The 26,672-nt window shown below is 50.3% G+C and overlaps 1 protein-coding gene and 1 pseudogene across 1 annotated transcript; both read right to left on the bottom strand.

The window, feature by feature from the left end:
- Positions 1-2,793: 2,793 nt before the first annotated feature.
- LOC118638034 lies at positions 2,794-2,894 on the bottom strand (annotated as a pseudogene).
- A 4,656-nt stretch (positions 2,895-7,550) lies between these two features.
- Positions 7,551-25,274, bottom strand: F11R (F11 receptor). Its single transcript, XM_036272712.1, has 10 exons — positions 25,149-25,274; positions 10,663-10,731; positions 10,429-10,536; positions 10,108-10,251; positions 9,649-9,851; positions 9,382-9,484; positions 9,138-9,245; positions 8,960-8,972; positions 8,627-8,675; positions 7,551-8,500 (listed from the first exon to the last, which is right to left on the bottom strand). The coding sequence occupies exons 1-10, from the start codon at positions 25,207-25,209 to the stop codon at positions 8,465-8,467; spliced, it is 894 nt and encodes a 297-aa protein (XP_036128605.1). The 5' UTR covers positions 25,210-25,274; the 3' UTR covers positions 7,551-8,464.
- Between the last annotated feature and the right edge of the window lie 1,398 nt (positions 25,275-26,672).

The following is a 26,672-nucleotide window of genomic DNA, read 5'->3' as shown; positions in this document are numbered from 1 at the left end:
TAGCCTGTTTTTCATAGGTTGATGTGTCCCTGGGGGAAGTTTCAATATGGTCCTTCGTGGCCACCTCGACACCTGCAGCCAGGGGTGGGGAGCACTCAGCCCACAGGCCCTGTGAGGCCGTGAAGCCATCTGGTCTGGCCCTGCCAAGGCAACTGCAGACAGGACTCGAAATTCAATAAATCTAGGAGCCTTTTTCATAGCAACATAAATTTATATTAAGTGAATCATAACAATAACGTGAATTTTGAGGGACAAGCAAGGAACATCCATAACGGGATAGACAGGGCCCACCTGGTGGGACAGACACGCACGCTGCTCATTGTCCGCCTGAGCCCGTCCACCTGCGCTGCGGCGACTCAGAGACTGTCGGTGCTGGGAGTGTACACGCCGCGGAAGGTGCCGCACTGGGAAACCACGACGATCCGGCGATGCTGATTCAGACGCTAGGTGACTCCTCACAGTGCGCATGACCTTGTCCCCAGTGACTGACAGCGACACCGTCGACGTCTGTGTCAACACAGAGGTAACTCCAATCCAACCTTCATCCACACATCCACAAGCAGCAGTCCTCGAAAAAACCGAATCTCAGATGAAAATTACGGAAATTACAGTACACATAAAAGACCTCAAGAGTCACCCTGGCCCTGGCTGGTTCGGCTCAGCGGTTAGAGCGTCAGCCTGGGGACCAAAGAGTCGAGGGTTCGATTCCAGGCAAGGCACATATCTGGGTTGCAGTTTGGTCCTGGCCCTGGTTGGGTCGTGCGGGAGGCAACCAGTCGATGTGTCCCTCTCACATCGATGTTTCTCTCTCTTTCTGTCCCTCCCTTTCCCTCCTACTCTATCTGAAGATAACAAGAGAAAATATCCTGGGTGAGGATTTAAAAAAAGAAAAAGAAAAGGCACTGAAGGGTTCTGCAGGAGATTTCCAGTTTTTCTCTCCGGCTTGGATGAAACGGACATAACAAACACGGCCCAACTGGCCGTTTTCATTGGCGGGATAACTACAGAGTTCGTTGCTGCAGATGAGCTGTGGTCGCTGGGACCACGCATGGCACCACAAGGGGGAGGACTTGTCTGAGAGACTTGTTTTATCAAGGAAAAAACCTGAGCTGACATTTGAAAAGTTAAGTGGCCTTCCTACAGGTGGAGCTCCAGCCACGGTTGGCTCACAAAAAGAGTTCATTGCATTTGTCAAGAAAGAACTGAATCATCTCAGTCCTGATCCAAGTGGTTTAATTCTAGCCAGTGCATCAGACAGCAAGAGTCTCTGCACAGTCGTTGCGGCTCAACAACGTGATGTCACAGTAGTGTCGTGCATACACTTTGTCAAAAGCAGAGGGTCTAACAGCTGCCAGTTTGAGGACTTACTGAATGATGTTGACTCTGAGTGCGGTGACCTCGTTTATCACTGTGAAGTGTGGTGACTGACTCTCGGGAACATGCTCATGAAGTTTTACAAACTGCGGGATGAAGTCAAGCAGTTCATGGAGACGAAAGCCTGTCAGGAAACAATGGTGGCAAGTGGCTGTGTGACTTAGCGCTCACGGTGGACATTACCAAGTACTCTCAGAGCTGACCATCATTTTGCAGGGCCCCAACCAGCTTCTCAGCTCCCTGCTTTCAAACATGAAATCATCTGAAGCTAAACGAAGGCTGTGGAAAGTGCACCTTGAAAGGAATAACACGGTGCATTTCCCACTCTGGAAGGACAAGAGCCTTCTAGACACTTTAAAATGCTGGAGAATGAGTGAAAGTAATTGAGACATTTAATGAAAGATTCAAGGATGTGAAAAGTAAACAAATAGAATCGAACATCTTGGCTACACCGTTCAATGTGGAACCAGCTGATGTGCCTGATAACCTACAACGCGACATCATTCAGCTGCAAAGCGGTGGTGAGCTGAGAGCTGGTTCAAGCACCTCCCACTGCTTGGGTTCTATCAATGTTACCTAAGCAGTGATGGATTTCCCACTTGGAGGAGACAGGCACTAAAATATGCATCTGTGTTCGGAACAACTTACTGCTGCGAATAGTTCTTTTCAAAACTCACCATCGTGCCCTGGCCGGTTTGGCTCAGCGGTTAGAGCGTCGGCCTGCGGTCCTGAGAGACCTGGGTTCGGTTCCCGCTAGGGGCACGTACCTCGGTTGCAGTTTGTCCCCGGCCCTGGTCAGTTGTGCGGGTGGCAGCCACTCGATGTGTCCCTTTCACATCGATGTTTCTCTCTCTTTCTGTTCCTCTCTCTCTCCCCCACTCTACCTGAACAAAAAATGGAAAAATGTCCTCGGGTGAGGATTAAAAAAAAAAAAAAAAATTTCTAAAAAAAAAAAAAACTCACCATCGCAAGGAGTTGACTGAGCTCTAGACTGACTGACGTGAACCTAGAAAAGCATTTTCGAGTAGCAGCATCATCAATACCAGCACAAGTCTCACCAAAGAGAAGCAGTCCCAGCCATCACACTAGGGGTGAGTTCATTAAATGTTTGACCAAATACAGCAGGCCAATCTTTCTTAACTAAAAATGGAACGCGCCCTGGCCGGTTTGGCTCAGCGGTTAGAGCGTCGACCTGCGTTCTTGAGAGACCCGGGTTCGGTTCCCGCTAAGGGCACGTACCTCGGTTGCAGTTTGTCCCCGGCCCTGGTCGGTCGTGCGGTGGCAGCCACTCGATGTGTCCCTTTCACATCGATGTTTCTCTCTCTCTCTGTGTTCCTCTCTCTCCCTCCCACTCTACCTGAACAAAAAAATGGGAAAATGTCCTCGGGTGAGGATAAAAATAAAATAAAAATAAAAAAAATAAAAATGGAACGCTTCACGAGTGTGCCTGTCACCCTTGCTCGGGCCGTGCTACTCTTCTCTGCATCGTTCCTGTCTTAGTCTGTGGGCTGCAGAAGCCAGCACAGCTGGCTGTTTTTGTGTTTGTTTTTTGTTGTTGTTTTTTTATCCTCACCTGAGGACATCTTTGCATTTATCTTCAGATAGAACGGGAGGGAGAGAGGGGGGAAGAGAGAGAGAAACATCGATGTGAGAGAGAATCACCGAGTGGCTGCCACCCACACGACTCCAACCAGGGCCGGGGACAAACTGCAACCCAGGTACGTGCCCTCAGTGGGAACTGAACCCAGGACGCTCTGTTCCGTGGGCTGACGCTCTAACCGCTGAGCCAAACCGGCCAGGGCAGCAGGCTGCTCTTTAACTTGATAATGTTGTAGGGCCCGGGAATGATGTAACAAACATCCAAATGGCCCTTGGCACAGACAGGTGCCCTGGGCTGAGGCAGACGAGCGCCCACACCACTCAGCTCAGCGGCTCCACTTCATCCCTTGTCGGCCCTGCAGCTGACCCCTGCCCACACACCTGACAGAAGGTCCAGGCTCCTCGTCCTGACAGACTGCTCACCTCCCCTCTGAGGAGAGCGTGCGGGACTCGGCTGCAGTGAGCCACGCTTCCCGCCCACGCGGAAGCTTGTACTTCAGCTAAGTAGCTTGAATAGATTACAGAAAATTACTGTATTACTTATTTCCCATACTTTGAGAATCAGCTGAGAATGAACTAGAAACGGAAACTAGATTTCAGTGTTGCTCTAAAATGACTCCTTGGGGGTGGGTCTCCCCACCAGTTACACCCTTCTTCTCCCCATCACTTCCCTGACACACTGGTCTTCATTCCTTCCTTTCTCTCCTTAAGGCTGCTCCACCACTGTCTTCCGAGTTCCTCTCTCCCCAACGATATTCCAGACCTGGACCAAAGGAATATTAAAATCTGACTAAAAAACAAATTAGATTACCTGTTTTTTTTATTTTTTAATTGAATGTATTAGGGTGATTTTGATCAATACAATTACATAGCTTTCAGGTGTCCAATCCCATCAAACATCATCTATATATTGTACTGTGTGTTCACCACCCTAAATGCTTTCTTTTAACTTCAATTATGAATTAAATACTATTTAACAGACCATTACCTATTTTAGTGCAACCTGGGATCTAAGAGTGGTTTTTATGGTTTTAAATGATTGGGGAAATAATCAAGTTAATTATTTCATGGCACAAAAATTATAAAATTCACATTACAAAAGTTCCATAACTGAAATTTATTAAAACATAGCCACGCTCATTGTTCTTGCTACAACTGTAGTTTTGTGGAGACTGTAGGGCCTGCAAAATGTTTTTTAAAAATTATTTTCTGGCCCTGACTGGTTTGGCTCAGCAGTTAGAGCGTCCGCTGGTGGACCAATGAGACCGGGGTTTGATTCCGACCAAGGGCACATACTTTGGTTCTGGTTTGTCCCTGGCCCTGGTCAGGGTCACACGGGAGGCAAGCAGTCAATGTGTCTCTCTTGCATCGATGTTTCTCTCTCTCCCTCCCTCCCTTCATCCCTCCCTCCTAATCTGTCTAAAGATCAATGGAAAAACCTCCTTGGGTGAGGATTAAAAAATATATATATTTTCTGGAGGCATCTCTGGCTTGCTGAGTAGACACGATGAGCAAAGTTCACTCCCTCTTTGTGAAACGTTTGTGGACGAGAAGTTGTCATTGACAATACATGGCGGTACACGCGCCCCAGGAATGCTGTGCAGACCTGACCCCGCTGTGGCAAGGGTAACAGACCAGCACGAGGAGGTGGTGACAGGAGGGCACAGCATCCTGTGAGGGCGCTGACCCGTGTGAAGGAGGGTTGGGCTCACTGGGGACATCGGCTGCTTCCACGTGTGTCCTCTCTCCGGCTGCTTTACCAAGGTATGAAAATCAGCTGTGCACATTTTCTTTATGAACTTTGTCGATAAATAAACTTTTGTATGAGTCCAAAGAATTCTCTACCCATTTAAAGTTTACAAACCCCTGGCGAAACACATCCCAGTTGGAAAGCAACCAGGGCGAGGTCCTGCTCGGTGGGCTTCACAGATCTTGCTCAGTTGCTTCTGAAAGCTTCATGGAGGGGGGTGTTGTCTCCAGTGTTTACGTAACAAAACTGAGACTGAGGGAGAAAACTTCACCCACTTCACAGAAAAGGTTGAAATAAGATCTGCCTGCCCCCTCAAACTGGTATTCTTCCCACCATACAACACCCCTCCTTAAAGTTCTGAAGTACGAAGTCTTGACATCCACCCACTGGTCTCAATTTTCTCCCCCGAGGCCAACCAGAGTGATCTTCCAATACCCAGACTGCATGTCTGTCTGGCCCGAGCCTTTGATTCTGTGGGGTTGACGCCGATTCGTTTAAGGTTCTGTGACACAGATTTAAGTCCCTTTACCATCCAGACCACTTCCTATGAGCACAGTCCAGTTGGTCCATAATCGCCATACGGTGTGGCCCCGAACACAGAACTTGGTTCCAGGGGTGCGGTGCTGTTAGCAGGGATGAGATGAAACATTCCTGCCTACTGAGATTCTCGCGTCTCGTTCTGCAAACTGCTGATGCTGCTCCGTCCAAGTCCTTGCCATCCACAGTGAAGCAGATACCTTGCTTTTCCTGAGTCACTGGCAAAAACGCACTGAAGTTCATGCTTCGTCCCAGAAGGTGGCGCTCACACGCCTTCCGTTTTATCAAGTGTATTTGTCTCAGTCCTGGGGACCCAAGTGGTCGAGATCTCCGAAAACCCAGCCACATCATTCCCACCGGAGCAAAGAAAGGTAACTTGCTTCCTCCTCTATTTTTCTTTAAAGGTCACTGTGAGTATGGGGGCTGCCTGCCCTTCTCTCCCCAGCCGTCTTGAATCCCAGGTCCACCACTAGCCTAGGACTTTGTATGAACTTGGGCACGTTCATTTCCGTAGTTTCCCCACGTGTGAAATAGGGACACTGATATTCCCGTAAATCAATTAATGGATGGCAGCAATTATGTGTGTTACCCAAAAAGTACCATTTCCTATTAGATCTTTACATGCAGCACCAAAAAGGGGACAATAAATTGGAGGAGCTACAGAATTAGAGATTTTTTTAAATTGAAGTTGTGCTTTAAATTTCCTTTAAGCTGTTGGCAAGCCCCATAGAACATGCCTCTCAGAAATGGACCGACCACTTTTCCCTCCCCTTTCCTCCTCTGGCCTTGATCTGCAGACCAACACACCCTTAACACTCAACCATTGCACCCTGGTCTCAGTGGGCTCATGTGTCTAAACACCCATGTCCAGGAACTTGCCCTGCTCCCCATCCCTCAGCTCTTCCCTTTAACATGGGAAATGCCCACGTCAGTCATTGCTGTTGGAGCACAGACTGAGGGCAGGTTACAGTGTAACTGTCGCCCTGGCCAGTTTAGCTGAGAGGTTTGAGTATCAGCCCAAAGACGGAAGAGTCATGGGCTCAATTCCCAATGAAGGTCACCTACGTCAGTTGCAGGCTCAACCCCAGCCCGGGTCAGGGTCATGGGGGAATCAATGTCTCTCACACTGATGTTTCTCTCTCCACCCCTCCCTCCCACTCTATCTGAAAAGAAAAAAAAAAAAAAAAAATCAAAGGAAAAATATCCTCCGGTGAGGATTAAATAGGAATTGTAATTATCAAGCCTTGGGGAATGTATCTCTAATTTCTTTCTTTCTTTTATTTATTTATTTTTTTTTGGTACGTGCCCCTAGCGGGAAACGAACCCAGGACTCTGGTCCCCAGGCCAGGAAAACTGGCCAGGGCTCTAATTTCTTAATAAGACTATCAGGAGGATTTTGAATGGACAAGTAACCCTGGGAGTCCCAATTCTTTAAATGTAGGGCTTCAGGATTTAAACAAACTCAGTGTGAAAAATAAACATTTATTACAAAAATGGGTTTTGACATTCCAAAACGAACGGTGACGGTTCCAGGTCGAAGGGGCTGCTGTGGGCTGCGGAAGCTCATTCCACGGCTGGTGACAGCAGCTTCACACCCACGAGCGAGGGAGACACGCAGCACAGCAAACACCCCCTTCTCCCGCTCCGGCCCTCCTCCCGACCACGGGACAGATCTGAAACATACTTGACCGGTCCTTCTTACTGAGCCGTTTCATAATCTCTACATTTATTGCCTAATTAGACTTTATTTTCATCTGGAAGATTTTGTTATTGGTGCATGAGGCTTACCTGATGGGGAAAACTCAGGCCCGCCAGGGGTTTCCAGGTGAGGCAGCAGAACATGGCAACGGGGTGCTTGGTGCTTTCCCCAGAAATAAAGCAAAATCGATACTGGAAAAGCCTATGTTGGAAGTAGTCACTAGACTGGGGGCGATGGATGGGGAAACAGTAAACTACGAGCAAAGCAAAGCAGGTCCGAGCGAGAAGAGGCAGCGAGCCAGGCAGGCAGGTGGATGGCTCCACCACCCACCTCAAAGACCCCCCCACCCCAATCAGGTAGTTACTACCGCAAACTCCTGATAAAGACGTAGTTCTCCAAACGACTTGAGCATTCCTCCTGCCCGGGCTCTGGAGCACTTTTTCCTGGAGCCTCCAAGGCCATTAATGCACCTGGTTGGCAGCAGTCAGACCACAGAACCCTGAGCTCAGCACCGCCTTGCCTGGGAGCCCTCGCCAGCAGGGGGCGCCGGCCACGGGAGGGCTCTGGGGCCAGGGCCAAGGCCGGGAAACTCCACCTTGAGGCAGGGACCGGGAAGGGGTGCGGCAGGGAGCTGGGACCAGCCCGGGTTGCTGGGAAACAGGGCTTCAGGCATTTCCTTGTTTGTTGGAGAAGCCGGAGGGCCTCACTCTCCCACTCACAAGACGCTTCGACAAACCAAGTTTTTATTTCCAGCAACATCCCAACATACACAAACACAGTCTCACCAAAGAGCTAGGAAGTTCTCCAACACACACTCCTGTCAACACGGAGCTAAGACCACACACACAGTTCGCAGTCACATCTGAAGAGGTCCGTCCAGCTGTCCAGCCATCAGCTCCAGGTTCCCTTTCCATTTTGAAATTCTTCTGCTTCGGGTCCCCACAGGCTCACTGTGCTCCCCACAGCCAGGGCTCGTTTGTCCTACTACACAGTTGGCGTCAGTAGGCTTGTGTCCAGGGCAGTGCCGGAGGACCCCAGGGGCACTTCCCGTGGGAAGACAGGTGGAAGAGACTGATGTCAACGACCATTTCTCCTGCTCGGCTCTGGCTCCACCGCAGAACGCCTGGTACTGGTGCTCGGGATGGGAGGAAAGAACCATGGATTCAGACTGAAGATCCCTATCCAAGGGCTGCTGCATGCGGGGGGAGGTGAGCGCCCTCCACTTTGCAGTCTCCGCGGACAGGAGGTCAACTGGAACTGGCATTGCCAAGACTCCTGCTGGATCCCTCGTAGGGACAGGAATGGAAGCTTTACACAAGTCCCAGGCCACACAGCAGTGCCCGGAAAGGACAGGACGGGAGGAGGAAGGAGGAAGGGGCTCATAGCTCACGTTATAAAATCGCATCCCTGTGGAGCTAGAAGATAAACAAGGCATCCTGTGAAATCACAGCCTTCAGGGGCCAGAGTCTGGTAGCACCTGAGTGAGGCCAGCTCGAGGACCAGGGTCACACCAGGAAAGACGAGGTCTGTCTGAATTCCCCCTGGGGAAATAAAACACCCAGTCAGCTCTCTCTAGTCTTCAGCTCACAGTCCCCTGAACACATAAACAGGCTGGAAAGCCCTGCACGCCAGCCGGAGGCCCTCCCGGTCCAGCCCAGGACACTCACTTCGCTTCGAGCGGTGGACTGGCTATAAATGACCTTCTTATTCTCGGTCCTGCACACAAGCCAGAAGACGGAGACATTCAGACCTCAAGCTCCTCTCCTGACCTCTGCATGCCAACTTTTGAGGTCAGAACTGAGAACTTGACAGAATCACAAGGTCTCCGTGGGGGGTGGAAGGAGAAGGGAGAGCACAGAGCCAGTGAACAGGGGGAAACTCAGATGTCTCTCCGACCAGCCCATGGCCTCCACCTCCAACCCCTCCCCAGGCCAACCTCAGAGTCAAACCATACGCGTCCGTTCTCCACTTCGGAGACCCCAGCACAGTGCCTCACTCACCCTTTCTTTATTCCTGAAAGAGAAGACATGGGCCCTGAGTGTCAGCAGAGCGGAGACAGCAGGGCAAGGACAGGAGCCTGCGTGCAGCGCTAAGGTGTGGGCGGCTGGGGATCCCTGGGGAAGAGGCCTGCACTTGCGGTCTCAGTGCGAAGGAAACCCTTTGAGGGCCAGTACTTACTGTGGAAGTAACCTCGGCTGTAGGCAAACCAGATGCCGAAAATCAAGAGTCCCAGGAGAATGAGTGTCACTATGACAGCTGCCACGATACCCCCCACATTCGGCTCCACTATGAGACACAGACAAGAGGGCAGGCGTGTGAACGCCCACTCATGGTACCAGCTACACCATCCAAGCACGAAAAGCAGACGCAAGCCCCACCTCAGGTCTGAGTTCCAGCCCCTGCCACCCCTGCCCACGCTCACCAGCCTCCATGCGCACGCTGTCGGACATCATGGGTGCCCCATGCCCGTTCTGTGCCTGGCAAGCGTATTCTCCAGTATCAGAGGCTGAGACGGGATCAAAGACCTGGAGGGCAGAAAGCACACCACTGTCCTGCTCAAACAAGCCAAGTGCCTACCTTTTAGGTCTCTGGATCCTAATGCCCAACTTGTTGCTGCTTGTGCTTCCTGCCCACCGTCAAGGGTTCTGTACCGGTGCCCCCCACCCCTTTCACCTCCACCCATCCATACCAACTCTCCTGTCTTGGTGTCCAGGCTGTAGGAAGAGTTACTGAAAGCACGGCTGCTCTTGGGCTTCTGAGGCACCTGGATCCCGTCCCTGTACCAGAGGTACTCAGAGGGTGGGGAGCCATCTGTCTCTGAGCAGGTCAGCACCACCCGGCTCCCGATGGTGGCAGAGGAGGGGACGTTGACTGTGGGTTTGGATGGAGGCACTGGAAGGGAGAGAAGGTGCTGATCACAGGGCAGGGAGGGCTGCTGGGAGGCTAAGCAGCTGATGAGGATGATTCCCCAGCCAGCAGCTCTCGCCTCACCCACTCCCAGGGGCCTGTCCCCTCTCTGGCAGCACTGAGACTCTGAGTCCCCCACCCGAGAGCATCTGCACCGTCAACAAGCTCCAAGGCTCAGCGGAGGGAGCTAAGTGCTGGGGGAGCCAGTGAGTCCAAGTCCACAGAAGACACGTGCACGTACCAAGCACAATGAGCTGGATGCTGACCTCCCCATAGGCGGTGCCATCTTCAGAGACCATGCACGTATACATCCCCGTGTCCTTCCGGGTCACAGAGTGGAAGGTGATGCCAGTGTTCGAGAAGGTGACTCGGTCCTCATAGGGAGCTGTGGGGAGAGGAAACAGGGCAGAGGGCGCTGGAGAGCGGGGAGCAGCTGCTGATGGTGGCACCCCAGGCACCCAGGAAGGGAGGCAGGAAAGCCATGGGGACTTGAGCCCTGGGTATGCTTCTCCCCTGTAACCCTCTACCACCCAGACAATCAGGAAGGAGGTGGAGGGCTCACCCGTGATCTTGTTGTTATAGCAGACGAGGCTGGTGATGTCCCCTTGGGCAAACTTCCACTCAATCCGAGGAGAGGAGAAGCCGGAGTATATGCAGGACAGCTTGGCAGCTGCAGACGGATCGAATGAGCAGGGGGAGAAGCAGCAGCACATGGAGAAGACAAGACGGGTTCCGGGTTCCCGGGGACGTCCGCAGGCTCACCCCCCTTCCCTCTCCACAGCCCCTCCCAACTCACGTTTATTCTCAGGAACCTGGACTACAGGGTTAGAGGTTCCCACTGACTCCTTGCCCAGCGCCAGGGAGCCTGAGGAGGAGAGGTGGTCCCATTAGGAGTGAAAAGAGAACACAGGGCCAAGACCTAGGCCGAGCCCTCAAGGCGCAGGGATTCAAGAGCCCAGCTCCTGCAGGTCTCACACCCTCTCAACACCGTAAATAACTTTCTTAAACTGCTTTTGCTACAACTGCAGGCCAATACTTCTTTTATCAGTGGAAACAAAATATTTCTTTCAGATGCAATTGATTACATTTTTGTCCCACCCCACCCACCGCCATGACTCCCAGTGATGTAATGAAGCCGCCGCTCGCCTGGGAGCAGCTTCCCGAAGGGCACTTCGAGGCTGGCAGACAACTTCTCAACCACCGCGGCCACTTGTCCACAACCCTGGCGGGGAGCCAGCTGTCAGGAGGGAGGGCTCCTCACATTGCAGGGTGTCCGGTGCCTCTCAGCACCTTTTCGCATAAAGTCGCTCAGTACTTGAGGTCAGCTTTACAGACCAGCAGGACAAGTATTACTACCCCAGCTTTACACAGGAACTGAGGGGACACGCCTAGGGTCACAGAGCTGGTTCTGAGATGGAGTCAGGACCAGAACTGGGCTCAGATCATGTCATCAGCATCTCCTCCTACCCAAGGACAAGGAAAAGAAAAGATGCATGTGGTGCGGGGTGTAGAGGGGCGGGGAGGGGACAAGGCTAATTGGCAGGCGTCACAGGAGGGGCAGGCCTCACGGGAGGGGCCTAACCTTGGTGATGAGCACCAGAGGGGGAGGGGGGAGGGCAGGGGGAGGGCACGAGGGCAATCACTGTCACTCCTGTTTTCAACGTTCAAACTCACAAAGTTCCACTTATACCTAAGTCAGAGTCCTGCCCTCTTAGATAAATACAAATTCATCTGATACATTCAAGTGCATTTTCCCTCTATTACATAACTGGACACGATCCCTGGACCTCTGAGGCTCCCTTTGCTCATCTGAACTATGGAAGATTTGAACTGGAGGCTCTCTACACTCAGGTCCCCCATGGTGAATTCATCCAGATAAGTCTTCTCTCCCCAACCTTACAGATGAGGAAATGAACTGCCTTCCGGGTTAAGTTTCTGGACCTAGATTTCCTGACTAGGAAACGCCAGAGCTGAGACTAGAATCCAGTTCACGCCTACAGCCCCTACACCCCAATTCCCTTAATTTTATAAAAATGTTTTTATTTATTTGTTTGCTTGTTTATTTAGAGGAAGGGAGAGAAACATCTGTCAGATGAAAACACCAATCGGCTGCCTCCTGCACGCCCCCTACTGGGAATCGAGCCCACAACCAGGGCCTGTGCCCTGACTGGGAATCCAACCAGGACCTGCCAGGCCACCAGACCATGCTCAGGTCACTGAGCCACACCAGCCAGGCTGAAATGCTTGGATTTTTGTCCAAGTCAGCCTTCTCTGCTTTAATGATCAGAACTGTTTTGTGTGTGTGTGTTTAAGATTCTCAGATTTTACAGTTTGCTACCTGGGCACATGCAGTTTGTGGTGGACACCAATGCTTGCGCCATACCTCTCCGCAGAAGGAAGGGCTTGTCCCGTTGCTGGGACTGCTGTCACAAGGCCACCACTACCAGTCAGAACACAGCCTCACCCAGGGACAGTCCCCCCACCGGGGACAGGGCAGGGCAGCTGGCATCCGTGCCTGCTCAAGGAGGGGGCAGATGTATAAAGCCCCAAGTCCACCTCCCAAGTCCACCACGCTGCAGTCTGTTCCTGCTCTGAACTCCCCTGTGAGGTTGGCTGAGGCCTCCTGGGGACGTCAACCTCACATCCTGCTTCCTTCCTCTCCTTCCCCAGGTGTGGATCCCAGGAGCTCTCCCTAACAAATGTCTTGGTACCTTAACTGACATCTTAGAGTCAGCTTCCCAAGAACCCAACCTATGGCACCATTCAAATAAAGAACTTAATTAAATTAAAAACTAGCCTTTGAAATAAAGAGCAACACACACACACACACACACACACACACACGCACACGCACCCCTTTAATTTTTTTTCTTTATTGATTTTAGAGAGGAAGGGAAATGGGGAGATAGAAACATCGATGAGAGAGAACGTCGACTGGCTGCCTCCTGCATTCCCCCCACTGGGGATCAGGCCCACAACCTGGGCATGTGTTCTGACCCAGAATTGAACCGGCGACCTCAGGTTGAGCTGCAGGGTCGATGCTCAACCACTGAGCCACACCAGCCAGGCCATGCACACAACTTTAGCTACAGTTTCTTTTTAGACATAGAAACACTGATGAGAGAAAGATTGGCCACCTCCTGCCGGGGCACCACTCAGCCACTGAGCTACACCTGCTGGGCTACAGCTCCGTTTGGAGTCCTCTTAGATACTCGATCCAAAACACACTCAGGAATCACACCTATGCTACAGACACCTTCCTCCTCCCCACTAATCCTGACTGCACGGCCTACTCCAGGCTTCTCTTCCCTTCTTCAAAATACAGGACCCTTCTGCTCTGGCCAGTTTGGCTCAGTGGTTGAGCATCGGCCTGCGGACCAGAGTCCCAGGTTCGGTTCCCACTAGGGGCACGTACCACAAACAAACAAAAAAATACCAGACCCTACTCCTCAAAACCTGCCCACCTCCTTCTGAGCAGGGCTGCGATCTGTGGACAGACTGCTCACACTCCCAGTCCAAGCTCACTGCCACGCCCTCCCATGGTCACAGGACATCCTGGCCTTCCTGGCCCAGCCCCCTTCTCATTCCTGAGCCAGCCCCTGGGACCCAAAGGCCTGCATTCAAACCCATCTGTTATTACTACATTGTGCAACCAGGCAAGCTACTTGATCACTTTCAAACTTAGTTTGCCCATTTGTAAAATGGGGATAACATAGTTTCTATATCAAAGGCTGTTGCTGAGAATTAAACAAGCTAATAGAGAACAGAGTCTGACCCACAGGAAGTACCAAATAACCATTATAGCTTCTTGTTATCATATCTGTCCACAGCTCCTTCTGCACAGGCTACTTTTCCTGAATTCAACGTGTTCTTCCTTTTTTTTTTAATCCTTACCCAAGGACATTTTTCCATTTTTGTTCAGATAGAGTGGGAGGGAGAGAGAAGAGAGCTAGAAAGAGGGAGAGAGAGAGATCAACATGAATGGGACACATCGAGTGGCTGCTGCCCACACGACCCCAACCAGGGCCATGGACGAATCACAACTGAGGTACGTGCCCTTCACCAGAATTGAACCCATGACTCATTGGTCCGTGGGCCACCACTCTAACTGCTGAGCCAAACCGGCCAGGGCTCAATGTTTTCTCTAATTAGACATAAATATAAGTACTGCCTGAGAAAGGCTTACACTCCAGCCCCCCGAACCTTCTCTCCTTTATCCCTGTAACTGCCCTGGAGAGACTCTTCTGAACCCTGCAAGACAGGTCAGGAGAGGCCAGGGCTTTTCCTCCCCATACCCGTCCGCATGGGCACACCCTGGGCTCCCTGCCCACCTCATCAGCTGTCCTGTTTCCCTCACCTCCTCAGGGCGCCCTTTTGCCCTTGGCCTTGAACCTACACTTGTCATACTGTGCACGTGTACCAATGTCTACTAATGCCCACAATAAGTCAAAATCAAAGGGAATTTCATCTTTCCATTGTGATATTTAACTCTAGTTTCATAAGAACAGCCACAAAGTCAATGGCATCAACTAACACACTTCTGGCCCTTTCGTGTACAGAAAACCTTCATTTAATCTTGCACCTCTCTAGCTAAAACCTTCTCCTCCCCTTCTCCCAAACTCCTTAAGGAAGTTGTCTACACACACTGGGGCCAACACACCCATTCAGCCTACTGCAGTACCTCTTTGGCTCTGACCGTGGAATTAAACTTGCTTTTACTAAGGTCACCAGTCTTCGTATCTCTCAACTCTAAGATGCCCTGATTATAAGATACAACATCGATTTAGTAAGAGCTTCTTGGGGATAAATTATATGGATCATATACGTAGGCTGTACATCACATTCCAGTTGCCAAAACCTAAAATAGTCTTAGAATCAAGAATACACAATATTTGCTTTTCCAGTTACCTTCTGTGACCTTTGTAAGATGTTAGCCCTGCCAACCACCCCTCCTCAGAGGTCACTCCAGCCCCTTGGTTTCTATGTGTGGCCCTCAGACTTCTGTCTTATTCTTCTTGAGCTTTGCCTCCTCTGTCTATCCCTTAACGATGGATCCCCAGCATTCCAGCCTGGGCTTTTTCTCCTCTCCATATTCTCCATGAAATCGCACATTCAGCCCAAACTTCCTCCATACCAAGCCCAGCCAGGTCAGCCACTGCCTCTCACCTGAGCTGCACACTCCTGACAGGTGCCCAGACTTCACACCACCCCTCCTGCCAGCTCAGACTGCTCAACACTGCCCACCACCTCTATCTCTCTCTCTTTTTTTAATCCTCACCTGAGGATTTATCTTCAGATAGAGTGGGAGGAAGAGGCACAGAGAAACATCAATGTGATAGAGACACATCAATTGGTTGCCCCCGCACAACCCTGACCCGGGCTGGGGACCAAACCACAACCGAGGATTCAAATCCGAGACTTTGGTCCACAGGCCAACGCTCTAACTGCTGAGCCAAACTGGCCAGGGCTACCTTTCTTTCCACTCCTCTCTCCAGGTTGGTGGTATCACCATTTACTTGGTCACCTTCAGGCAATCCATCTGTCCTTTACTCGAACACCAAGCTTCATAATGTCCCAAATCTCCCTCAGGCTGGCCTCCTCTCCATTCCCACTTTTCAGTGCCCCCCATCGTCTGGGGAACTGCAGTTGTTCTCTGACTGGCTCCTCTGCCTTGTTTAATTTTGTCCCGCTCAAATCCACCCTCTATCCTATGCCAGAGAAGAGCACTTACTATGTGGGCACACCTCGCGGACCATCGTTTCACCCCTACAACAGCCCTAGCCTTTGGGCAACACTATTATCCCCTTAATTTTATATGGAGAAACTGAGGCCCAGAGCTGTTGAGTGAAAGTGCAGATTAAAATTGAGGCAACTCCCCTGGCCGGTGTGGCTCAGTGGTTGAGCGTCGACCCCTGCACCAAGAGGTCGCCGGTTCGATCAGGGCACGTGCCCAGGTTGTGGGCCTGATCCCCAATGGGGGGCATGCAGGAGGCGGCCAATCGATGTTCTCTCTCATCAATGTTTCTGTCTCTCTCTAAAATCAAAAAAGAAAAAAATAAGCATGAAATTGAGGCAACTCCACTGGCTGGGCAGAACTGGGCCTTCTCAAATACCATTCTAACACTGGCTTCGAGCTTTCGTGCTCCACAGTGCTCAGGAAAGATATCCAGTCTTCACCAGGGCCAGGGTTCCGGACCACCTGACTTTGTGATGAGTTTATCATCCTCTTTATCCTCTCTGCTCTTACAATGTACCCTCCAGCAATACAACTAGAACACGACTTATTCACATTGGCAGAAGGGCATGCCCAAATGAAGAAAAAACAAACTTGATTTAAAACCCAATCTTTAAAACATTTTAATGCTAGCAAAGGTTTGTTTTTATTTCCTCCAACTGTTCAGCTCTCTATTAATCTTTTTAAAACTTAGCTTCATAACTTAAAAATTAAATGTTTTTAAATTTGCTTCATGTTTTTGAAACAGATTTCTGACGACAGCAGAGGTCAGTCTCCTGGGAGGGGGGTGGGGCTGGAGCCCAGAACGTGGGAGAAGTTCCTGGAGGTGCTGTAAGGTCAGATCCCAATCAGTAGCAGCAGGTGGGAAGAGGTGCATCCATCTCAAATATCCCCACTGTCTTCATGGCCAGAAGAGCAAACGAGAATGTAAGAGAATGTGAGCCCTCAGGAGGCCCCTGGCTAGAGAAGAGGTGATCTCCAAGATGGTTTATGGTTTATTGTTGTTATGGGCTGGATTGTGTTCCCTCAAAATTACAATGTGATGGCAATGTTGACATCACATGGTCCTTCTCACTTTTTTTTTTTTTTTTCACCTCCCCTCCACCCCTTTCCTGCCTCCTCACGTTTTTCATTAGGACTATTTTGTAACAAGCATGCCTCATTTTCATAAAAACAATGAAATCATTTAGTTAAAGGAAAAAAATTCCAATGTGAAAGCTCTACCCCAGTGCCTCAGAATGTTTTTTTGCATTTGAAGACAGGGCCTTTAATGTGGTAATAAGGTTAAACCGAAGCCCTTAGGACACACCCTCATCCAGCCTGACCGGCGCCCCTGCAGACAGGACCGTGTGAAGGGAAGCAAGAGGGTGGCTATCGGCACCAGCAATGGACATTCCACTTGAATCCCAGTAAGTCTTAGGTCAGCATGATGACATTTCTGCACAGCAAAGGAAACCATCAACAAAATGAAAGGCAACCTGCTGAATGGGAGAAAATATTTGCAAATCATATATCTGATAAGGAGTTATTATCCAAAATATGTAAAGAAATCATACAACTCGATAGCAAAAAAATGCCATATAGATTAAAAAACGGGCTGAGGCAATCGATGTTCTCTCTCATCGATGTTTGTCTCTCTCTCCTTCTCCTTTCCTCTCTCTCTAAAAAATCAATATAGACAAAAAGTTAAAAAAAAAAAAAAAAAAGGCCGAGGTTCTGAACAGACGTTTTTCCAAAGATATACAACTGGTCAACAGATACATGAGAAGATGCTCAACCTCATTAATCACTGGGGAAATACAAATCAAAGTCACAATGAGATATCACCTCAGACCTACTAGAACAGCTATTATCAAAAAGACAAGAAATGCTCTGGTTGGTTTAGCTCAGCGGGTAGTGTTGGCCTGTGGACCAACAGGTCACAGGTTCAATTCCTGGTGAGGGGCACCTAACTGGGTTGCAGGTTCAATCCCTGGCCCTGGTTGGGGTTGTGTGGGAGGGAACCAATTGATGTGTCTCTCTCACACCGATGTTTCTCTCCCTCCCTCCGTCCCTTCCAATCTAAAAATAAATGGAAAAATATTCTTGGGCAAGGATTAACAAAATATAAATAAAAATAAAATAAATAAATATCAACAGAACTCTTGAAGACCTTTACAAGGCTTCTCCTATACTTTTAATTTATTGTATGTGAATTCTACATATGACCAAATGAATAAAATACTACCATGAATAAAATTATAGTAGCAGTTAACATTTCTTAATGTGCCAGGCTCTCTTCTGACCCCTCTACATTAAGGTTTAAATCATTCCATATTCACAATAACATTGTAACAGGAATGTTACTGTTGTTCCCATCTTATAGGGTTAACTGGGGCACAGAAGAGTTATTTTCTCAAGGTAACAAAGCAGAACTAGGATTCCAACGCAGATAATCTGGTTCCAGTACATGACACATTACACAACTAGGTAAAAAATACACACTGCCATCCCAAAGACTCATTTGTACTGAAACAGAAATATGTCCAAAATGTAAAAAAAAGTGTGTCTGTGTGTATATATACACACACAATATATATATTATGATGCTATTATATTTGTTAAGGTTTATGAGGGAAATGCAAGTTAACATATTAGCATAAATAACACAGGTATAACAGCTTTATTTTCATTTCACAGATTGCCTTAAATGAATAATTTTATAGTGAAAAGTCACAATTTTGCTATTGAGGTCACACATTGGGCTTTGGCCCATATTTCTTTCAAGCTGGTCACGGTGCAAGGATGCCCTCTGGGCACGACATGAAGCATGGAACAAATCTGCATACCACCCTTGCACAGGGCCATGCTAATCTCTGTACGGATCCAGTGCAGTGAATGTGCAGCTGACACCAGCACTGATCCTATTTTATAGATAATAAAAATAACCTGAGTATACACATTAAACAATCTCTAAGAAAAGATTCCAAATACTTGACAGTACATTTACCTAAGAGTAGACTACAGGCAGCTTTTATTTTCTATGTTCTATATTTGTGTAATAAGTAAATATGTATTAAGTATTTTACTTCAGAGAAATTAAGTGGGAAAAAGGAATAAAAAGAGGAGAAAAATCAGATCACAAGAAGAAAATAAATAAATAAAACAATGCCAGTCCAGCCGGTGTGGCTCAGTGGTGGATTGTCGACCCATGCACTAAGAGGTCCCTGGTTTGATTCCCAGTCAGGGCACATGCCCAGGTTGTGGGCCCAATCCCCAGTGAGGGGCATGAAGGAGGCGGCCAATCAATGTTCTCTCTCATCGATATTTCTATCTCTCTCTCTCTCCCTCTTCCTTCCTCTCTCTCTAAAATCAATAAAGAATTTTTTAAAATGCCAGCAAAAAATATGATACAGAATAACAGGAAATATGAAAATGGTGTCACACCAGAGAGCACTGGATGATTACATATAACTTTAAAGGTGAAATGAGCTAACAGGTGAGTAAGAAATGTGAGATCACTACACCATCAAGATCCTGAAGTACGCATGTGACTCAGAAATTTCCAGGAGAGAAGAGAGAGCACAGGTCACCTAGACACACTGTGATTGAGAACAGGAAGTGGGCAGGTGGAATGGCACAGGGATGGGAAGTAGGAGAGAAGGGGAGTGAGGTACAAGAAGGGGAGGTGGTGGTTTGACCTTTAATACCCAAATCAATCACAGCATGTCCTTATGTATTCAGGTGGGTCGGGTGAACTCGGTGGTGTGGCCACGTGTAAGACTGTGGATATGATGCCTGAAAATCACTTTGTATCTCAGTAACATAACAACTGCGGCAAATTGTATTTTCCAGAAGAGACACACCTATGTGTACATTTATTTCTTCTGTGTGCTTTTCTTACACTGTGACTGAAGCAGAGTCTAAGTTCCCTCCTCCTGAATCAGGGCAAGGCGCTGTGACTGCCTGGAGCAGGGCAGTGGCAGCAGAGAGACTGGGCCCCCACACTGAGACTTGTGCCTGCTACCCGCTGTCTCCTTAAATTCTTGCAGAAATCTTGAGACAAGTACTATTGTCATTGTCCATTTTGCAGATGAGAACACTGAGGTTCAGCACAGTTGCCCAAAATCACACAGCTACAAACAGCCAGGTGGAAAACTTAAGCCAAATTAGGCTTAAAAGTATATGTACAGCCCTGGCTGGTTTTGCTCAGCGGTTAGAGCCCCGGCCAGCAGACCAATGAGGTGCAGGATCCATTCCGGTCAAGGGCATGCAACCAGTGGATGTGGCTCTCACACATCAATGCTTCCCTGTCTCCTTCTCTCCCTTTCTCCCACTCTATCTGATAATAAGTACAAAAGGAATTTTTTTCAAAGGTGTATGTACAAGGACAGTCGCCTGTTATTTAGCACAGCAAAGAAAAAAAAACTGCCCAGCCAGCGTGGCTCAATGGATCGAGCATCCTCCCATGGACTGAGAGGTCCCGGTTCTGGGTCAGGGCACATGTTTCAGGTTCACTTCCCAGGAGGGCGTATGCAGGAGGCAGCCCACTGATGTTTCTCTCTCTCCCTCCCTTCTTCTCTCTCTAAAAAATAAAATAAGAAAAAGAAAACTAAATTCCCAACAAGGTACAACAAAAGGTTTCGGGTTCAATTCCCAGTCTGAGTGTGTGCGGGAGGCAAATGATTGATGATTTGATGTTTGATGTTTTTCTCCCTCTTCCTCTCTCTCTAAAATCAATAATTTTATTTTATTTTTTAAATGCCCAACAGGAAAGGCCGTGAGCCTGGAGAGAAAGAGGCCTCTGCTGAGGAAGCCCGGGCCCGCCCCTCCAGGCACTGCCCCTCCGGCCCGTCTCAGCAGCTCGCTCCTGTAGGTGTAGGCTGAAGTTAACTGACCTAGGCCAGCCACATCGGCGAAAGGGTACAAAGCATTCAAAGGCAAATGTTTCGTGACCTTCATCAATCGACGTAAAGCGCTACAGCAGTACTGTAAAGTGCTGAGCTGAAATCGCTTCAGAACAACAACCAAGACAGAAGAAGCCCAGTACCACGAAGAGCGAAAGCCAGCCGAACTCCCAACAGCAAAGAAGACATGTCTGGGACCCCAGGAGAGAGGAAAGCCTAGTCCGGCCCAGGAAGGAACGCCAGCACCTGGCAGCACCCCACGCCTGGGGCGCACCCGGAAAACACCCGGGAGCAGGGAGCCTGCAGGCCCGACAGGCTTTACTCCCAGTGGCTTCGGCACCCACTGTCTTCACTGAAGTGATTTTGAAGCTGGGTTTGTGTCCAGACTGATGGAGAGACTGAATCAATGCTCGGTCTCAAGGACAGTTCATCCTTATGTACACCTGTAGCAGTGTTACCGACCTCGAGTTCGGTATCGATGTGTGTACTTGCCCGTGGTTGTACCAGGACTTGGAGCTGAGCTAGGTCTGTCCAGCGCCCAAGTCCTCCCAATCCCATGCCTAACCTCCAGATGTCTAGACACTTCCAGCTGCTACATAAACAGAAAATGTAAACTGCTTTATCAGGCCAAGTGGCCGCTCTCATGTGGACAGGCTATTGTGGCCAGAGGTGGCATTTTGAAATATTTCCCATCATTATTCACACATCCAGTTATAATGCTCTGTTTCAGTTAATTCATATTTACACACACACACACACAGATGCCCAACAAAGGTGAACAATTAAGTAAACTCTGTTACAGCCACACAGTGGAATCCTACAAAATTGATTTTGTTTAAAGCATATTTTGTAGAGCCTGGCCGGTGTGGCTCAGTGGTTGAGTGTCAACCCATGAACCAAGAAATTGCCAGTTCCATTCTGGGTCGGGGCACATGCCCAGGTTGTGGGCCAAATCCCCAGTGTGGGGCATGCAGGAGGCGGCCAATCAATGTTCTTTCTCATCTATGTTTCTATCTCTTCCTCACCCTTCCTCTCTCTCTAAAATCAATAAAGCGGGAAAAAATTTAAAAAAAAAAAAAAAATCTTTGTTTTCCCTATACACCCTGTTAATTATTAGAATTTTCCTTAGGTTGCTTTCTTGCTATGATTTTGTTTTAATTCTTTGAAAAAAATAAAAATAGAACAAAAGAAAGAAAGGGAGGAAGGAAGGAAAAGGTCAGCCAGCCTCTGGTTTTCTCTACAAACTCTTCTGAATTTCCGCTCTAGACACATGAGCCCACAGGACCCTTTGACTGAGAGGGAGCTACAATCTCAGAACAGGGAGGAGGATCCAGCTACAGTGGACTCAGTTTACCTTAACGTAGGTTAATTGCTACCAGTACCTCTGGCTCCCTCAGAGCTTCCTGATAGCAGGTATTACTCACTGTTTGGTCTTTAATCTCTGGCACTGTGCCCAGAACACTGTATTCATCTTCAGATAGAGGGAGAGGGAAAGAGGGAGGGAGGGAGGGAGGGAGAGAGACGGAGAGAGACAGAGAGAGACTGAGAGAGCCGGGCCGGCGACAAACTGCAACCTTACCAGGAACCAAACCCAGGTCTCTCTGGACTGCAGGCCGACGCTCTAACTGCTGAGCCAAACCAGCCAGGGCTTTTGTAAACACAAATGTTTATCACATTAACAAATGAATTTGACTTTGCTGTACAATTATAACTCAGAAACAGGGCTTCCACCCTGGCCTGCCCCCCCACACCCTGGCCTGCCCGCCCCCTCTAGGGGTTGGGGTTGGACGGAGAAGGAATGCGTGGGTAACAGGAAAGCTTTGTGAGCCCAACAATAGGCATGAAAGTCTGAACAGCCACCCCAGGTGGCACTTTCAAGTGACATCAGCTGCCCTCAGAGGGTGTCAGAAAGTGGTAACAGCAGTGTAGACCAGGAGGGCTTTCACTCCAGGCTCCCGCCCCCGCTCTCAGAAGACTTTCCAGTTCTACCTGCTCAGCTCCTCCCCTCCCCCACCCACCTCCCCATTCCAAGGGAAGGTTGCACCAGCCTGCCCCAGCCAGCCAGCCAGCTGCTTCCTCCTGTCCTCCCCCCACCTAGTGAAACAATCCACACAAGCCAGACTTTGAATAGAAACCCTGCTTATCAGGGAGTCCCAGGCAGATGAACTTGGAAAACCCCAGTACATATCCACTCACACTGCTTCCCACAATCACTCAAAATGCTGAAAACTCTTCCACAACTACATGTGACGAGTGGTGGCCCAGATCTTTCCTGAACCTTTGAAAAGGAAGCACGTTTGAGTTTATAGATCCCCAAGGTCTCTCCTCAATGCTAACACATGTGAAAAACAAGCTCCACTACTTCCTAATGTACACCATAAAGTGTGTGGCTTTTAAATCGGTCTTGGAGCAGGGGTGTTAACCATTTCTTTGTCCACAGAACACGCGCCCCTTTCCCCAGCTGACTTGGGAGGGAGTCCTAAAGGCCACAACACCTGTACCGTGGATACAAAAAGCTCTCCAGGGTACAGTCAATGAAATAAGCAAGATGGAGGAAGCGACAGAACGTGCCCAGTGTGCCTCTTTGTGTGAGGAAAGGGAGAAGAAGCAAAGAGAGATCAATATGCACGTGCATCTGTGTGACAAACACTGGAGGGAAACAAACACGGTTGGGAGGCGTCAATGATCGGGAACCACCACTCCTTAATGTCACAGAACCAACCTATCCTAAATACACTTTTTTAAAAAGGACAAAAAAAAATATCCCACACCAAAACGAGACAGGTGGCTCCAGACAAGGAGAGAGCACAAAGACGGAAGATAAACATCATTAATGAGCGTGTTCTGGAGCCAGAGGGAAACGCGAAGGTACAGGAATTCTGTGACCACTCACTCCCCAGCTATGGCTTTTGTCAGTCACTTGTTTCTAGTTTCAAGGGAACAATTCTTTCCTGGGAGTAAATTCACCTGGGGAGAGAGGGAGCAGACAGGAGTAGTGACTCACTGTCTACAGTTCTGAGGTGAAGCATAACCCTGAACAGCAAAGCTAAAAGCAACATCAGCAGGAAAGCCCAGGTCTCACAAACTGACACAGTTCCTCAAACCTGGAGCATCTAGAGGGTGGGCGTGTGGTGGGGTGGACAGCACACTCTGGTAAAAGGTAGAGGGCAAACCACAGTTCCTAAGTAGGTTCCCCTTTTCCCCCTGCGGTTACCCCAAAAGCTGTCCTATTCACATGCCACACTTGCCTGGGAGACAGCTGGAGACTCTTTTAAGCACAGGCTCTCTCGGGAGAGGGGCCTGGTCCTCTGAGTACCAGTGTTTAGCCTCCGATCTGTCCCAGCAGGTCAGGCTGCCCTCCCCGGGGTCCTCTGCTAGACTGTCAATCGATCTTGCCCTGTCTCCCTTCTCTTTGAGGAGCAGCCCCGGGGAAAGAACACATGGGCATCTGTATACTTCTGACATCCAGGGGTTACAGGACAGACTAGACACTCAAGAAAAAGACCCTACTTATTTTCACTCTTGCGGCTGGGACCCACCAGGGTGCCTCCCTGCTTCCTTTGACCTACTTGACCCGGAGCAGCCTGCCTTCATCCTTACAAAATCCAAAGGGGACGACAGCTTCACAGTACTGCCTTCAGTGGCTGTAATGCTCTATTACCCTGGACGGAAGGGATTAGGGCACATTTACTCCCTTTTACAGATGAAAACACTGAGCTACTAGCCTAAAATCAGATGCTAAGCCAAGCTAGACCCCAGACTTGTGTGGCCTGGCTCCTACTGCAGCTCCAGCACTAAGCTACTCGGCCTCCAGGTCTGGCCGGATTTAAGCACAGGGCCAGTTCCTCGGTCGCTGGAACCCGGCACCTCCCGCGAGGGGCTGCCGAGCTCAAGCAACATCTCCTGGGCCGTCTTGAAGCACCGTTTCCCGATTCCCTGAACGGGCTGGACGGCTTCCCCAAGCTCAGAACGGTGCCCGCACCCTATCTGTGGCGGTACGTGATCTGGAAACGAGGAGAGAAGAAACAGGGGGCAGGGAGCAGGGCACGTCCAGGAAGCTGCAGAATCGGGTGGACCGGGCGGCGCACCCTCGTCCCCCGCGGGCAGGGCAGCGGCCCCCTCCGCCCCGACCCCCCTCGGTCAACAGCGTCTATGAAGGGCTCCTGGGGTGGCTATTCCAGAAGGGAACTTTGAATGCTGTTTTCTGATAAAATGGAGGTTTCCGTTTTCCCTCCTCTTCAGACTTTGCACCTCACACTGTCCGCAGAGCGGCCGGCGCCGCCCGGAGGCTCCCGCTCACCTCGCCTCCCCACCCCATCGGGTTTCTGGGGTCCCTTCAGAACGGGGCGCCCCGGAAGTCGGGATGAGAGGCCCTCGCCCGCTGGTGAGCACGGGGAAGGGCGGACCCGCCCCCTCCCATTATTCCCGTCGTGCTCCCTCCGCGGGGTGTCGGGGACCCGGCACAGCAGCCTGGGGTTGGGGAGCGGAGCCAACCGCGCTCCGGCGAGGAGGAGGGGGAGGGACGAGCGGGCGTGGAGCAGGGACGCAGAGGGTGAGGCCGGCGAGTTTCGGAACTCGTCCCCACCCGTGGGCAGGGCCGTGGGAGCGCCTCGCTCCCGCCCCTGCCCCGACCCACCGGCCCTCCCGACCCTCCAGGCTTACACAGGATCGCCGACGTGAAGAGAAGCAACGGCCTCGCCCCGACTTTCACCTCGGTCCCCATCCCGACGTGACAGCAGCGGCTGAGCCCGGGACAGACCCAGCCTTGCCCGCAGCCGCGAGGACGGAGCTCGGGCCACAGGTTGAGCCCCCGGCCCGCCCTCCGCGCCCGATTGGCTGGGTCCCGCCCTTCGCATTCCGAGCGGAGGAGGCGGCCGCCACTCCGCCGGGTGACTCACCGCCGCCAGGTGCAGTTCCGCCCCCCACCGCCGGAGAGGGGGCGCTTCTCCCAGCCCGGGGCGACTCTGGTTGGCCCGGAGGCTGTCGCGGAGCGAGGCCGATAGCGCACCTGCCGCAGGTGAGCGCGCGCTGATTGGGCGGCGCTCCCGAGGGCGGGTTCGCTGACTGGCTGCGCCGCGGGGCGTCAGGTTAGGGGAGCCCTGCGTCCCTGGCTGCGCGCCCGCTGGTGGCTCCTGTAGGTTTGGCTGTGAGTTACCGGGTGCGGCAGAGACCTTGGCCGTGTCCTTCGCAGATGAAAACCTCATACTTACAGGTGGGGGAGAGGACCAGGAGAAAAGTGAAGGGTCCCATTATCCCACCCCGCCCCCCGCCCCTGTGCAGACCCCACTGGCTGCCATCCCTTGCGAGGGGCTGCGCGGGCAGGAGAAAAGGAAAAGGGAGGCGAAGGGGGGAGGGGAAAAGCAGAATTCCGTTTCCTCGAGAACGTCAGGCATGTGTGCTCCGAATATTCCAAATAGTACCGACTGACCTGCAGATAATTATATAAGTGTCACCGACTGCGGACACGCCCTTGAATATGTGTGCTCTGTCAGAAGAGCCCTACATTTCAGAATTGTTTTTCTCACTGTGCCTAATAGTGGAAATGATTATAATAATAATAAAGTAACTTGCAGTAGTGCTAAGTCAGAACTGAAACAGCTCTGATTCATAGTCTTCACTTTATACTTAATAACATACCATTTGTGAGTTTTATTCCCAACTTACTTCCTTTGCGTTTTTCCCCTGGGAATTACTAAACACCTCAGTACAAATTCAGTGTTTATTGAGTTCCCCCTATATGCTGAGTTCTTTCTTTTTTTTAGTCCTCACCTGAGGATATTTTGTCCATTGATTTCTACAGAGAGTGGAAGGGAAGGAGGGAGGGGGAGAGATGGAGGAGTAGAGAGAGAGAAACATGGATGTGAGAGAGACACATCGATTAGTTGCCAGGGCCGCCGCTCCAACCCCTGAGCCACACAGGCCAGGGCCCAAGTTCTGGTTTGATTGTTGGTCCAATAAAAAGGAAAGGAAGTTCAGCATGAGGGGAAGAGCCACGAAGGCGTAGTGCCGCCCAAGGGCTGCCACGGAGGCCTGTCTTAGCCTCCAAGCTCCTGTTTCTCCTGTCCTTCCTGGGAGTCAGGGGCACGGTTTTTTCTGGCTATTTTGCTCCCTTCTTCTTCAGTTTAAAATCCCTCTGGATGATGCCAGCAGATACATTCTTCTAATTCTTGTGACATTCAGAGTGTT

The sequence above is a fragment of the Molossus molossus genome, unplaced genomic scaffold (genome assembly GCF_014108415.1).
Source record: "Molossus molossus isolate mMolMol1 unplaced genomic scaffold, mMolMol1.p scaffold_m16_p_20, whole genome shotgun sequence".
NCBI lineage: Eukaryota > Metazoa > Chordata > Mammalia > Chiroptera > Molossidae > Molossus > Molossus molossus.
The sequence above is the reverse complement of the archived record's forward strand: the minus strand, read 5'-3'. Positions and strand labels throughout refer to the sequence as shown.

Excerpts from the sequence above, each read along its gene's own strand:
- F11R (XM_036272712.1), bottom strand. The coding sequence starts at position 25,209 with ATGGGGACCGAGGTGAAAGTCGGGGCGAGGCCGTTGCTTCTCTTCACG. Across the intron at positions 10,252-10,428 it reads CTATAACAACAAGATCACGG|CTCCCTATGAGGACCGAGTC; the intron begins GTGAGCCCTCCA and ends CTCTCCCCACAG. Across the intron at positions 9,852-10,107 it reads CATCCAGCTCATTGTGCTTG|TGCCTCCATCCAAACCCACA; the intron begins GTACGTGCACGT and ends TCTCCCTTCCAG.